Below are 13,349 nucleotides of genomic sequence, written 5' to 3'. Positions count from 1 at the left end.
AATATTTGAGAAATCGAGGGTAAAGTAGGAAAAAAAAAAAAGGTTGGGATAAGAATGGCAACTTTCAGTTGTATTAAGTCTCATTACAACCTAATAAAGCCGTCTTGAACTAAATAAATGATGATGAGATCTTCATTGACAACTTCCAACTTACGTAGCTAAAGACATGCATAGTTTTTGAGAGGTGTAACAACTATAGCTTTCAATAGATTAGATCAACGAAATAGAATTTATGTATCCCACCTTATTTAGTTAGGATAAGATAATAATAACTGCCTAGCACAGTTGGTAAGCTGAAAATTTTGAATGTAGAACATGAACAAAAACGGGGTATAAAACACCATGATTCATGACCATGAAAGACTATATTTTGATTCATGATTTAAGAGAAGAACGAAAGTGCATTTAGAAAAGAAAAATAAAGTATCTTAAGAATTTATGAGCAAAAATGTCCCAAAAGATGGGCATGAGAAATGATTAAGATTGTTGGCTGATATTGAATTTCAGATGCGGTTCGTGTTTTTTTTTTTCCGGTAAATGATGTGGTTCGAGTTACTTACCAGTTCCTATCCTAACACTATTAGCCAAGTCCACTAAGCATAACATAGGATGATTAGAGTCCTTACATTTTCTGAATATCTGGATGTATAATCTGTTTCTGTCTAATATATTTTCTGTTTTTCATCAAAAAAAAATTTAAAAATAAAAATTACTTACCAATAAGTGTGTTAATGGTCTACATTAACCATAGTGGCTTGGGCTCTACCTCAGTCCCAGGGTTGCTAAAAGAAAAATGTGTACCTAGTAGACAAGACACCCACCATTGTGGAGCCTAGGAAAAGTCATAATACACTTAGACTTACCCTTGCTTTGCTGGGAAGCTATTTCCAAACTACCATTTGGTCACAATGGAGCAACCTTGTTGTTGCACCAAAGTTCATGCTTCTTGGGCTTGCTAAATGAATTGACTAATTGGGCTTGGATCATTTAAAAACTCAAGCACAGGCACAGTTCAATATTTATGGACCCAAGGCTAGGCTCGATTATGAAGTGTTTTTGGACCGATGGGCTGGGACCAAGGTCCACTAGCTTTTCATTAATCTTCTCATTCAAACCCTTATTTTAATCATCAATGATCAAACCTCATTAATCTCTAGATTAAGAGACAACATCCCATTACGTTAGATAATTAAAACAAATATTACGTCTGTTAATTTAATGACCTAATTAAATTTAAAATCCAACTGAAAGACAATGGTTTCCTTCCCTTTTTTATTTATTTATTTTTTAATTCTAATTAATTTAAATTAATTTGGCCGTCTCTCTTTCTCTTTCTCTTTCTTTCTCCTTCTCTTTCTCTCGTCAGTGTATCGAGGAGCTCACTCTTCCTCCTCTCTTCTGGTTAGGGCTTCTCAGGTTCGCGTCTCTTAACGGCGCAGTATATCGTTGCTACCCATATCGTACGCCGGGGGAGGTAAGCTCCGTAACCTACACTTTCTCCTGTTATTGTATAATTTTTCCGTCCCGTTCGAGTTTTGTTTCATTTCTTCTCCGTTGCTTCCTGTGTGAAAACACAATCGGGGAAGAAGAACCGAAACCCTATTCAAACAAAAGAAATCCTATCCTTCTAAGGTCTCGCAGTCTTTTCGCTTTTTGTAGATTAATCAGTTCGGTTCTTTGTCGTTGTGATCGAGTTCATATACTCTCGTTTCCCGTTGAGGTTCACGAGCAGGTTTTTAGGGTTTGATTGCTCTCTCTTTGATGCTGGAAGATCTACTGGAGAAATTTTCATTATTTCTTACTGTTTCGTGGAGATATCTGGGTTAGGGTTTGATGCTTTGGTGGAGCTCGGCATCTGCCGGACGGGTTAATAGTTTGGTTTTCACGGGAGATGGCCAATCCCGGTGTCGGGACTAAGTTTGTTTCTGTGAATCTTAATAGATCTTATGGGCAGCCTCCAAGCTCTTTTTCAAATGCGGGAGCCAGCCGAGTACGGCCTGGTAGCCATGGAAGCAGCGTGGGCGGTGGGATGGTGGTTCTTTCGAGACCTAGGAGTTCGATTTTGGCACCACAAAAAATTGGGCCAAAGCTTTCAGTTCCGCCCCCCTTGAATTTGCCGTCGTTGAGGAAGGAACATGAACGTTTTGATTCTTCATCAACAGGGATTGGTTCTGCTCGTCCTGGGAGTTCTGGTTCTGGGTCGAGACCGACTTCTTCCGGTATGGGCTGGACGAAGCCAGTTCCTTCTACATTGCAAGACAAGGATAGTGGTGGCCATCACCCTTTGCTTGGGAGATCGGGAGGTGGAGCTCAGGCAGTTGATGGTGGTGATCATCCACTGAATTCTGCGGATGGGGGGTCGAGGGCAAGCAGTGTTTACATGCCTCCGTCTGCGAGGTCGGATACTGTCGCACACCCCATGACTGGTTCTGCTTCTTCTTTTCAGCTGGCTGAGAAGGCTGTGGTCCTAAGGGGGGAAGACTTCCCATCCCTGCAAGCTACCTTGCCTGCCACTCCTGGTTCTGCTCAGAAGCAGAAGGATACTATGCATCCAAAACAGAAACAGAAGCAGAAGGTGAGTGAGGAAGCAGCAGATGAGCAGACAGAGGGTTCTAGTTCAAGGCAACTACTTCACATGCGTCCGCAAGTCCAGTCATCCCGTCATAGTGTTGGCTCTCTTTCGAATGATAATGATGGCATGAATCATGGGTCTGGTGGTTCTACCAGAGGGGAACAGCCCCATAAGCTGGATGATCACTTTCCAGGTCCACTGCCACTTGTTCGTCTTAACCACACTTCTGATTGGGCTGATGATGAACGTGATACGGGTCATAGTCTGCCAAGTCGGGACAAGGATCATGGGTTGTCCCGACGTGAAGCCTTTCACGACAGAGATTTTGATCGTCCAAGGGTTGGTGGGCTACCACGCTCAAATGCTTTTGATCTTTCTGATGGCCGGGGTCTACGTGATGATGATGTTGGGAAGGTTTCTTCAAAGGAATTTCTACGGACAGACACTTATGGTAGAGATGTTAGAACGCCTAGTAGAGAAGGTCAAGATGGGGGCTCATGGAGAGCTTCATCCCTTGCAAAAGATGAATATAGGGCTCGTGAAGTTGGCATTGATAGAAATGGTGCCAGTGCGAGGCCTTTCACTCTCAATCGTGACATGAACGGAGATAAAAAATACAATCAATCACCATATGGAGACAATTATCGAGATTTTAGTAATGGAGCCATGGGAACTCAGGATTCAAGGTTTGGAAGGAGGGATTTGGGTTATGTGCAAGGAAATAGACAGAATGGGAACCACATGATGGAATCATTTTCTAGTAGGTGGGCTGAACAGAATATGCGGGAGCGTCACAGTGGTGATATCTCCAATCGATACAAAGGAGATTTCTTACGAAACAGTTTGGTGCCTAAAACATCATTTTCTTCTGGAAGTAAGGGACTCTCTGTGAATGATCCATTGCTTGATTTTGGTAGGGAACAGCGTTCATTCTCAAACACTAGAAAACCAGGTCATGAGGATTCTTTCTTGAAAGATTTTGGCTCTGGCCTGGGGTTCGATGGAAGGGATTCTATCTCTGGTGGTCTTGTTGGGGTGTTTAAGAAGAAGAAGGATGTGCTGAAACAGACTGATTTCCATGACCCTGTTAGAGAATCTTTTGAAGCAGAACTTGAGAGGGTACAAAAAATGCAAGAGCTGGAAAGGCAACGTATCATTGAGGAACAGGCGAGAGCATTGGAGTTAGCAAGGAAAGAGGAGGAGGAGAGAGAGCGGCTAGCTAGGGAAGAGGAAGAACAACGGAGAAGGCTTGAAGAAGAAGCTAGAGAGGCTGCGTGGAGAGCAGAACAGGAGCGATTGGAGGCTGTTAGAAGAGCTGTTGAACAAAAGATGGCTAGAGAAGAGGAGAAACGGAGGATTCATATGGAGGAAGAAAGGAGGAAAGAGGCTGCTAGACAGAAGCTTTTGGAGTTGGAGGCTAGGATTGCAAGGAGGCGGGCTGAAGGATTGAAAGATGATAAGTTTCCTGCTTCTGTTGTGGCTGGAAGTTTGCCCAGGGCGGCAAAAGAGGAAGATGCTTCTGGGGAAGCAGAGATGGGTGGTTGGGAGGATGGTGAGAGAATGGTGGAAAGGATCACAAACTCTGCTTCTTCTGATTCCTCCAGTCTGAATAGATCGTTTGGGATGGGTTCTAGGCCTCACTCTTCCAGAGATGGAAATTCTGCCTTTCGTGATAGAGGAAAAGTTGCAAATTCATGGAGGAGGGATGTGTTTGAGAATTCTAACAGCTCAGCCTTCCTTCCACAGGATCACGAGAATGGTTATCGCAGTCCAAGGAGAGATGCATTTGGTGCAGGGAGGGCATTCCCTAGGAAAGACGTCTATGGATGTTCTGGAGTTGTGTCTGCAAGGGCAGCATCTAAAGGAGTTGCCGAGGCATATGTGGTTGATGATTTCCCTCACCTGAGAGGGCAGAGATGGAATCTTAATGGGGATGTCGACCATTATGGCCGGAACTCCGAGGTTGAAACTGAATTTCATGATAATACTGCCGAAGGGTTTGGTGATATGGGATGGGGTCATGGTCGTCCTTGTGTTAGTTCTCATGTTGCTTATCCAGATGGACTTTATCAAAACTCTGAGGCGGATGGATTTACTTCTTATGGAAAGTCTAGGCATTCCACGAGACAGCCTCGTGTTCTCCCCCCTCCATCGCTGGCTTCTGTGCAAAAAAGTTCCTATAGAGGCGAGTCTGAATGGCCTAATTCTTCAACTTTTCTGAACTCTGAGATGAGGTACCAACATGAGCCGGGAAGAAGTGAACCAATCATGCCGACAGAGTATGATGGTTACCAGGAGAGGCTTGAACAGCCAGGAATTATGGAAGCTCAACAAGAAAATGTTGCCCCTGAGAAGAACAAACTAGATAAGCCTGCCACACCAGGGTGCGACTCACAATCCTCATTATCTGTTTCAAGTCCACCTGACTCACCTATTCATCTTTCGCATGATGACCTGGATGAGTCTGGAGATTCTCCTGTCTTACCAGCTGCTGCAGAAGGCAAAGAGATGTCTTTATCTGACAGTGAACATGTTGCATCAGCATCAGAAATGGGTAATGCCAATGGAATAACAGGCTCAAATTCTATTTCTCCTCTTGAAGATGAAGAATGGACTATTGAGTACAATGAAGAGATGCAGCAGCAAGAAGAGTATGATGAAGAGGAAGATGGTTACCAGGAAGAAGATGAAGTGCATGAAGGAGACGATGAGAATGTTGATCTGGCTCAGGAGTTCCGAGATTTACATTTGGAAGAGAAAGATGCATCAGGCAAGATGAACCAGTTGGTTTTAGGCTTCAATGAAGGTGTTGAAGTTGGAATTCCTAGTGGTGATGAGTTTGAAAGAACCCCCAAGAGTGGAGAAAATGCAGTTCAAATAGAACAGGTACCTGTTAGCATTGCAGAAGAATCTGGATCTTTTGATGGGTTGGTTGCTGATCGACAGAGCCTTCAACCTGAGAATTACTCTCCTAGTATGTATGTGGGGAGCTCTTCTAAAACTCTCCAGGAACCTGAGAAGGCGACACTCCAAGATCTGGTTATCCAGCCTTCAGATGCTGATTGTGACAGAACCACATCTGATTTTTTTTTGGATACCGTGGAAGGCTCTAGTAGTCCCAGTTTACCGGTTCAACAGCCAGTAGTATCTTCTGTGAATATGACCCACCCTTCGTCAGTCCAATCTGTGATGTCAACTGTTTCTTCAGTTCCGAGCCAAGCTGATGGACCTATCAAGCTGCAGTTTGGCCTATTCTCTGGCCCTTCTCTGATTCCATCTCCAGTTCCAGCCATACAGATTGGTTCAATACAGATGCCACTCCATTTACATCCCCAGGTTGGGCCATCTCTATCTCAAATACACCCATCACAACCTACTTTCTTCCAGTTTGGTCAGCTTAGGTATCCTTCTCCTCTCTCTAAGGGAATTTTGCCATTGGCTCCTCAGTCAATGTCTTTTGTTCAACCTACTATTCCAGGCCATTACACTTTAAATCAGAATCAGGGAGGTCCTCTGCTTAATCAAGCAGGTCCTGACCATTCTAGTCAGATCCCCACTGCCACTGTGAAAGATAAAGTTTCGTTTTTATGGATGGATAACCAGCCTGGCTTTGTGCCTAAGCCCTTGGATTTATCTCAAGAAAATGTGGGCAAAGTGATGAATTTACCTGCTGGAGAAAGTCTGGACAATGAAGTTCTGACATATCAGAGTCATGCCAAGAGCTCCATTCTTAGTGAAAAGAAGCCTGAACCTGATCCAGTTTCCCTGGATCAAGGGAATCATGATCTTTCCATAAAGAAGAACAACAGATCCATATCAAATAATGGAGAGTCCCAGGGCGAATTGCATTTGGAATCAAATTTATCCCAGTTTCTTTCAAGTGAAAGAGCTTTGAGTGCGTCAAAGGGTCCAGTCCAAATGTCTGGTGGAAAAGGAAAGAAATTCATTTATACTGTCAAGAATTCTGGGTCAAAATCTTCTGTTCCATTTACTGAGGCTGCTGCTCATTCGGATACCAGTGGATTTCAGAGGAGGTCTCAACGGAACATTCGGCGTACTGAATTTAGAGTGCGAGAGAATGGTGATAGGAGGCAAATGGAAACTGTAGTTTCATCTAACAGTGGGCTGGATGGAAAGCCAAATTTGAATGGGAAGGTGTCTGGGGTCTCTTCAAGAAGTGGGGCTAAGAAGGATGCTGTTTTGGCCAAACCATCCAAGCAATCAATTCAATCTGAATCTGTACACTCTGGTTCAATCAGTTCACGTTTGCTTGATTCTGAGAACAAGATGGAAAAGGGACAAGGGAAAGAAGCATCGAAAAAAAGGGTTACATCTTCACTTGTCATCTCGCGCTCTGGAGAGGGAAACTTGAAGAGAAATAGCAGTTCTGAGGAGGATGTTGATGCTCCCCTGCAAAGTGGTATCGTGCGTGTTTTCAAACAATCTGGCATAGAAGCCCCTAGTGATGAAGATGACTTCATCAAGGTGAGGTCTAAGAGGCAAATGCTGAATGATCGGCGAGAACAGAGGGAAAAGGAAATTAAGGCTAAGTCTAGGGTAATAAAGGTACTATACCTTGTCAAAATTTCTCGTCTTTTAATGGTCTTATCTTCTGATGCTGCACACTCTTTTATTGTAAGGAATAAATGGTTTCTTGATTTCACAATGTCAGGCACCTCGTAAAGTCCGTTCTGTCGCGCAAAATGCTGTTGCTCCCAACAAACAAAATGCTGTTACTCCCAACAATTCAAATAAAATCGCCACGTCATTAGGTGAAGCAGCAAGCAACTTGCATTCTGAATCTGTTGTCACTGATGGCCGGGCATTGCCAAATGTTGAAGTGCCAGCTGGATTTACTTCTACTGTGATATTGCAACCATTGCCTCCAATTGGTACCCCTGCTGTGAATACTGATGTGCAGGCTGACAAAAGATCCCATAACATAAAGTATGTCAACTACTACTTTCGGAATTTAATTTTATTGGTGCAGAAGGATCATTTTAGGCTTACAGTAATTGTCAATCTGTCAGCAGGTCTCTCCAGACAAGCTCCATTTCTGTCATATCTAGTGGTGGAACAAGCCTTGGCCTGGGCTTGCCATTTGAAAACAAGAACGTGGTTCTGGACAATGTTCAAACATCCATGGCTCCCTGGGGCAATGCGCGGATTAATCAACAGGTATAGCAATATCATATCATCCCTGCTATAGTGGCTATACCGGTTAGGGGGCATATTATTTGTATTCACATGGTTTAGCTTTCATGTATAATGGATCTCAGTAAGAGCAAGCTTGTGACACCTTACCCTAGTTTAGTAATATTACTCTAATTTCTGTTGGCAGCAATATTTGATAGGCATGACATTGACCTGTGCGTTTTTCTGAAATCCCTCACACCCTTGATCATTTTGTTTATGCATACAAGCATAAAGTCACTGTAGTAGATGGGATTGTGACAAATTGACAGATGGGTTTAATCCATCTGAATCTTGAATCTGTTGGTTGCTCCCTTTGAGATGAGTCTTGCTGGATTTGGTAAAACATGTACAGTACTACCCTAGTAGCAGTGGGTTGATGTAGGGTGCCCTTCGAATAATGAATCCCACTAGTCACAATTTACTTAATCTGCTTGTGGTTTGCATCATGATTGGTATTGGGATTTTCCATTGAAAGGACTGTATGGGATTTTATTTTGTATCTGATTTGATGTCCTATTTAGTATGATTTTATTCCATATTTGATTTGATATCCTATTTATTTGCACTATTTTATATTTTCTTTGTATTTTCAGTAAACTCCTTGCTTTAAGATGCTGGGAGTTCTGTTTTAGTTTTTTCTGTTTCACACTTGAATATTTGAACTTGACATATAGATCTCGTCTAGTTAAGAGGTTCTGATTTGGTTTCTGTTGTGTGTTAGGTTTTTCTGCCAAGTGCTATGTTAATTCTCTCTATCTTTGTTTGGTACTGTATTGGAGATATATTCTGTCAGTATTAACATCTCAACAATATGTGGTTGTCAGATGTTTTAGAAGCGATTTGCATCTATACCCTTGTATATGTCATAATTTAACGCCAACCCCCTAAATATATATATATATATATACCAATACCTTGGGTAGTAAATCCCATATATTACTTTAGCCAATGACACTTGAAGAAATGGAGGAAGAGGCTATAGTAATATTTACAACCCATCCAAATATTATCCCTAAAACCTGGAATTTGTAAAGCTGATGGGGTGATGCATTAATGTTACTCTAAGAGTCGGTGACTAAGTGAAATATGCTACTATTTGCACACCTTTAATTGATAAATGTTCTCATCATATTGCATGAATCTACTCAATTTGGAGCTCTCTTAATTGCATTTGCCAGGTTATGGCCCTAACTCAGACCCAACTAGATGAGGCTATGAATCCATCAAGATTGGAAGCACATGTTGCTTCTATTGGTGATCACACCAGCACTGTTATCGAGCCCAGCAAGCCATCACCACCTATCTTGACACAGGACAAGTCATATTCTTCTGCAGGAAGTCCTCTCAACTCCCTGCTTGCAGGGGAAAAAATTCAGTTTGGTAAGTGTATGTCTAAGGAAGTTGATTTTCTTACCTTGGGATAATGTTGTCTTTCAAGCTGTGATCTTACTACTGAATCAATAATCGTTTGGCTTCCAGGTGCGGTTACATCACCCACTATTCTACCTCCCGGTAGCCGGGCCATTTCAAATGGGATTCTCTCTCCTGGTGCTAGTAGGTCAGATCCAATTGACCATAACCTGCCTGCCGCTCAGAGTGATTGTACGTTGTTTTTCGAAAAAGAGAAGCAGCCTAATGAGTCTTGTATTCATCTGGAAGATCCTGAGGCTGAAGCTGAAGCTGAAGCTGCTGCCTCTGCCGTTGCTGTTGCTGCTATCAGTAGTGATGAGATGGTCGGGAATGACCTGGGTGCATGCTCTGTCTCTGTTTCAGATGCCAAAAGCTTTGGAGGTGCAGACATTGATGGGTTGACCACAGGCAAAGGTAGAACAATTTTGTGAAACATATTTCTTGCCTCCTTGATACTTCCTTTAGGGTAAATGTTTGCCTCTGGCTCCACTGTAATGAAGCATCAATTTATCTTTGGCAGGTGTCACTGGTGACCAGCAATTAGCATGTCAGTCGAGGGGTGAAGAGTCCCTGACTGTAGCTCTTCCAGCTGATCTCTCTGTAGAGACACCATCACTTTCCTTATGGCCACCTTTGCCAAACCCACAAAATTCTTCTAGCCAAATGCTTTCACATTTTCCTGGGGCCACGCCTTCCCATTTTCCTTGCTATGAGATAAATCCCATGTTGGGGGGCCCTATCTTTGCCTTTGGCCCACATGATGAGTCTGCTGGTACTCAATCGCAGTCGCAGAAGAGTAGTACTCCAGCTTCAGGGACACTGGGAGGCTGGCAACAATGCCATTCTGGTTTAGACTCCTTCTACGGTCCTCCAGCAGGATTTACAGGACCTTTTATCAGTCCTCCTGGAGGAATCCCAGGTGTTCAAGCCCCTCCTCACATGGTTGTGTACAACCATTTTGCGCCAGTAGGACAGTTTGGGCAAGTTGGCTTGAGTTTTATGGGCACCACTTATATTCCCTCTGGCAAGCAACCTGACTGGAAGCACAATCCGACATCTTCAGCAATGGGTATTGGTGAGGGGGACATCAATAATTTGAATATGGTTTCTGCACAGCGCAATACCCCAAGCATGCCTGCTCCCGTCCAGCATCTGGCCCCGGGGTCACCACTGTTGCCTATGGCTTCTCCTTTGGCCATGTTTGACATGTCTCCTTTCCAGGTACATTTTTCTGAACTACTTGCAAAACTGTAGGTGCTGATAGCATGGATGGAAATATGAAATTGGTACCCACTTATCCTGATTAGTTTGTGAATGTAACAGTATTGTCAAACTTTAGGAAACTCATGATACCTTGGCTATGACTGAAAATTGATTAGAAGGAATATGTTCCACATTTTAACCAAGTATACTAGTGTGCTACATTCCATTTTATAGGCCATATGAATGTTTAGTTACCCGCAAGATTTTACGTAGTAAGACTAATCGTTGAATGAAACTGTTTCTTCCAGTCCTCAGCCGACATACCAGTCCAAGCTCGCTGGTCTCACATTCCTGCATCACCAATGCACTCTATCCCTTTATCAATGCCATTGCAGCAGCAGGCAGATGGTTTATTGACATCACAGTTCAGCCATGGATTGTCTGGGGACCAAACATCTACTGTTAACAAGATCCATGACACTCATACTTCAGCATCTTCAGATAACAACAGGATCTTCCCTGTGGCAGGTGATGCGACTGATACTCAGTTGCCTTATGAACTCGGCCTGGTAAGCCCTTCAAGTTGCACCACTATCCATGTTTCAGCCGGCAGGCCAGCTTCCAACAGCTTGCTTGGTACAAGTGGCAACACTCAGAATGTTGTCACAAATAGCTCAGCAAAAAACGCTATAACTAATGCTAGCGAGAGTGGTGGTGGTATTCACAACAATATGGGCACTGGCAGCAGCCAGAGCATGACCTCTGCTTTCAAGGTGCAGTCTTCTCAGCGGCAGAATTCAACACAGCAGTATCTTCATCCAACTGGGTATGTGGACCAGAGAACTGGTGGAATTTCTCAGAAGACAAATTCAGGGGGTGAATGGTCCCATCGGAGAATGGGATTCCAAGGAAGAACTCAATTATCAGGAACAGATAAGAACTTTGCTTCTAAAATGAAACAAATTTATGTTGCTAAACCGGCTTCTAGTGGAGCTTCCGGAGCAGTTTGAGAACCAAGGTCCTAGGTGTTTTTGAGTTGGGACAAGGTATCAAATATGCTCTTTTGGATTGAATGTTTGCTTTCAACAGAAGTGGATATGGGGGAAGAAAGGTCAATGGTGACACTTATTTTTGACCATTTTCTGTAGGTAGCTAATTTTGTTAGTGATATATTGTATTGTGAGCAAATTTTTGAAATGCTGTATTAGAGTGATGGGGTGGTTCTGTTTCTGTCCAGCTTTTCTTTTTCCCCCATTAATTTATTTTTCAGTGTTGGCCCCATGACCCGAGCTGTTGCTGAGAGCTGATTGTATTAAGAAGAATGTTTGAAACTCCCAACTGTTCATTTTTATATTTAATTATCAATGATAAAATATGGGTATTCTTGGCATATAGTGTTCTTTGGATTATTAGTACTTGGTAGTTTGTCTAATTATAGGGAGCAAAAAACATGTCACCCAATCATGCACTCCTGCTCCCAGACATGGGTGTTGAAATGATCACGCAATGCTGTTAGATAGCATTTTCTCCTTATTTATAGTGAAAAAGGATGTTGTCCGGGAGTGTGACCCCTACAGTTGGACTCAAGGATATAATCACCCCACCCATAAATCTCCACCCCCGGCTTGCACCCCCATCTGATAATTAACACTTTCAGAAGACCTGCAATAAAAGATAAGAAAACAGATACATCGCAGTGTATCCTCTTGAGCATGCACATTACAGTGATAAATTATAGGGAGAATTACATGATTACGCACTTTTGGGTTTTCCTTTACAAAATTACCCACAAAAGGTTTTGGTCAACAAAAATATCCAAAATTAGGTTTGGGTTTACAAAACTACCCAAAACAGTGATTCTCCTTCGTCTGCCTATTTGTTTTGTCATTTTTACCCTTGACCAAGGTTGTAGCACGGCCTGATGGAGGCCGAGGTGGCAGCCCGGCCTGATGGAAGCCGAGGTGATAGCGTGGCCTGACGGAGGCCGAGGTGGAGCACGGCCTAATGGAGGCCTAGGTTCAGCACGGCTTTACGAAGGCAGAGGTGGAGCGCGGCCTGATGGAGGCCGAGGTGGCAGCACGGCCTGATGGAGGCCGAGGTGGAGCGCGAGCTACCACCTCGGCCTCCATCAGGCCGCGCTATCACCTCGGCTTCCATCAGGCCGGGCTGCCACCTCGGCCTCCATCAGGCCGTGCTACAACCTTGGCCAGGGGTAAAAATGACATAATAAATAGGCAGAGGAAGGAGAATCACTGTTTTGGGTAGTTTTGTAAACCCAAACCTAATTTTGGATATTTTTGTTGACCAAAACTTTTTGTGGGTAATTTTGTAAAGGGAAACCCAAAAGTGGGTAATCATGTAATTTTCCCTAAATTATAAAACTAGCATTTTACATTTTGGTGAATAAGGTACCACAGGTAAGGGTGTTAATCGGTTCGGTTTCGATGTATACTGTATGATTCGGTTCAGTTCACATTTATTTGGTTGAAATCAAAATCGAACCGTTTATTAAATATTTGCACTTTCTGAAATCAAAATTGTTTAGTTAAACGGAATTGGTTTTACGGTTTTTAAATGGTGTCAGTTTCACGGTTTTGATTGCGGTTTAATCCATATGGTTTCTAAACGGTTAGCAATCAACATACTAGTTTATTCACATGTTTACTAAAATGTTCTTTTGTTGATAAATGCTTCAATCTTGTATCAAATTAAATGAGGCATTAAACAAGCAAGGATTTAACTACACAATTATCAAATAGACTGTTGGACAATGTCTATGGTCCTTCCTTCTTCCCTAAATAAAACTCATCATGTTTTGCTAAAACAAAAAAAAAAAAAAAAAAAAAAAAAAAAAAAAAGTAAGGCTGCGTTTGGTAACGTTCTAGAAAAACGTTTCTAGAATGGAAACAAAAAAACGGAATAAAAAGTTTGGTGCATTTATGGTGTATCTCATTTTTTTTTTTTTTTT

General features: G+C 42.7%; 1 protein-coding gene across 3 annotated transcripts; it reads left to right on the top strand.

Annotated features, from left to right (window-relative positions):
- Positions 1 to 1,330: 1,330 nt before the first annotated feature.
- On the top strand, positions 1,331 to 11,771 carry LOC122069995. Of its 3 annotated transcripts, XM_042634097.1 has the most exons (8): positions 1,331 to 1,474; positions 1,660 to 7,138; positions 7,245 to 7,519; positions 7,603 to 7,750; positions 8,947 to 9,148; positions 9,248 to 9,592; positions 9,699 to 10,399; positions 10,690 to 11,771. In XM_042634097.1, the coding sequence occupies exons 2-8, from the start codon at positions 1,892 to 1,894 to the stop codon at positions 11,389 to 11,391; spliced, it is 7,620 nt and encodes a 2,539-aa protein (XP_042490031.1). In that variant the 5' UTR covers positions 1,331 to 1,474; positions 1,660 to 1,891; the 3' UTR covers positions 11,392 to 11,771. The 3 variants fall into 3 exon arrangements, with proteins under 3 accessions (XP_042490031.1, XP_042490032.1, XP_042490030.1); XM_042634098.1 differs by having other exon boundaries at positions 1,353 to 7,138; positions 7,606 to 7,750; XM_042634096.1 differs by having other exon boundaries at positions 1,354 to 7,138.
- Positions 11,772 to 13,349: the final 1,578 nt, after the last annotated feature.

The sequence above is a fragment of the Macadamia integrifolia genome, unplaced genomic scaffold (assembly GCF_013358625.1).
Source record: "Macadamia integrifolia cultivar HAES 741 unplaced genomic scaffold, SCU_Mint_v3 scaffold798, whole genome shotgun sequence".
In the NCBI taxonomy this organism is placed as follows: domain Eukaryota; kingdom Viridiplantae; phylum Streptophyta; class Magnoliopsida; order Proteales; family Proteaceae; genus Macadamia; species Macadamia integrifolia.
The sequence above is the reverse complement of the archived record's forward strand: the minus strand, read 5'-3'. Positions and strand labels throughout refer to the sequence as shown.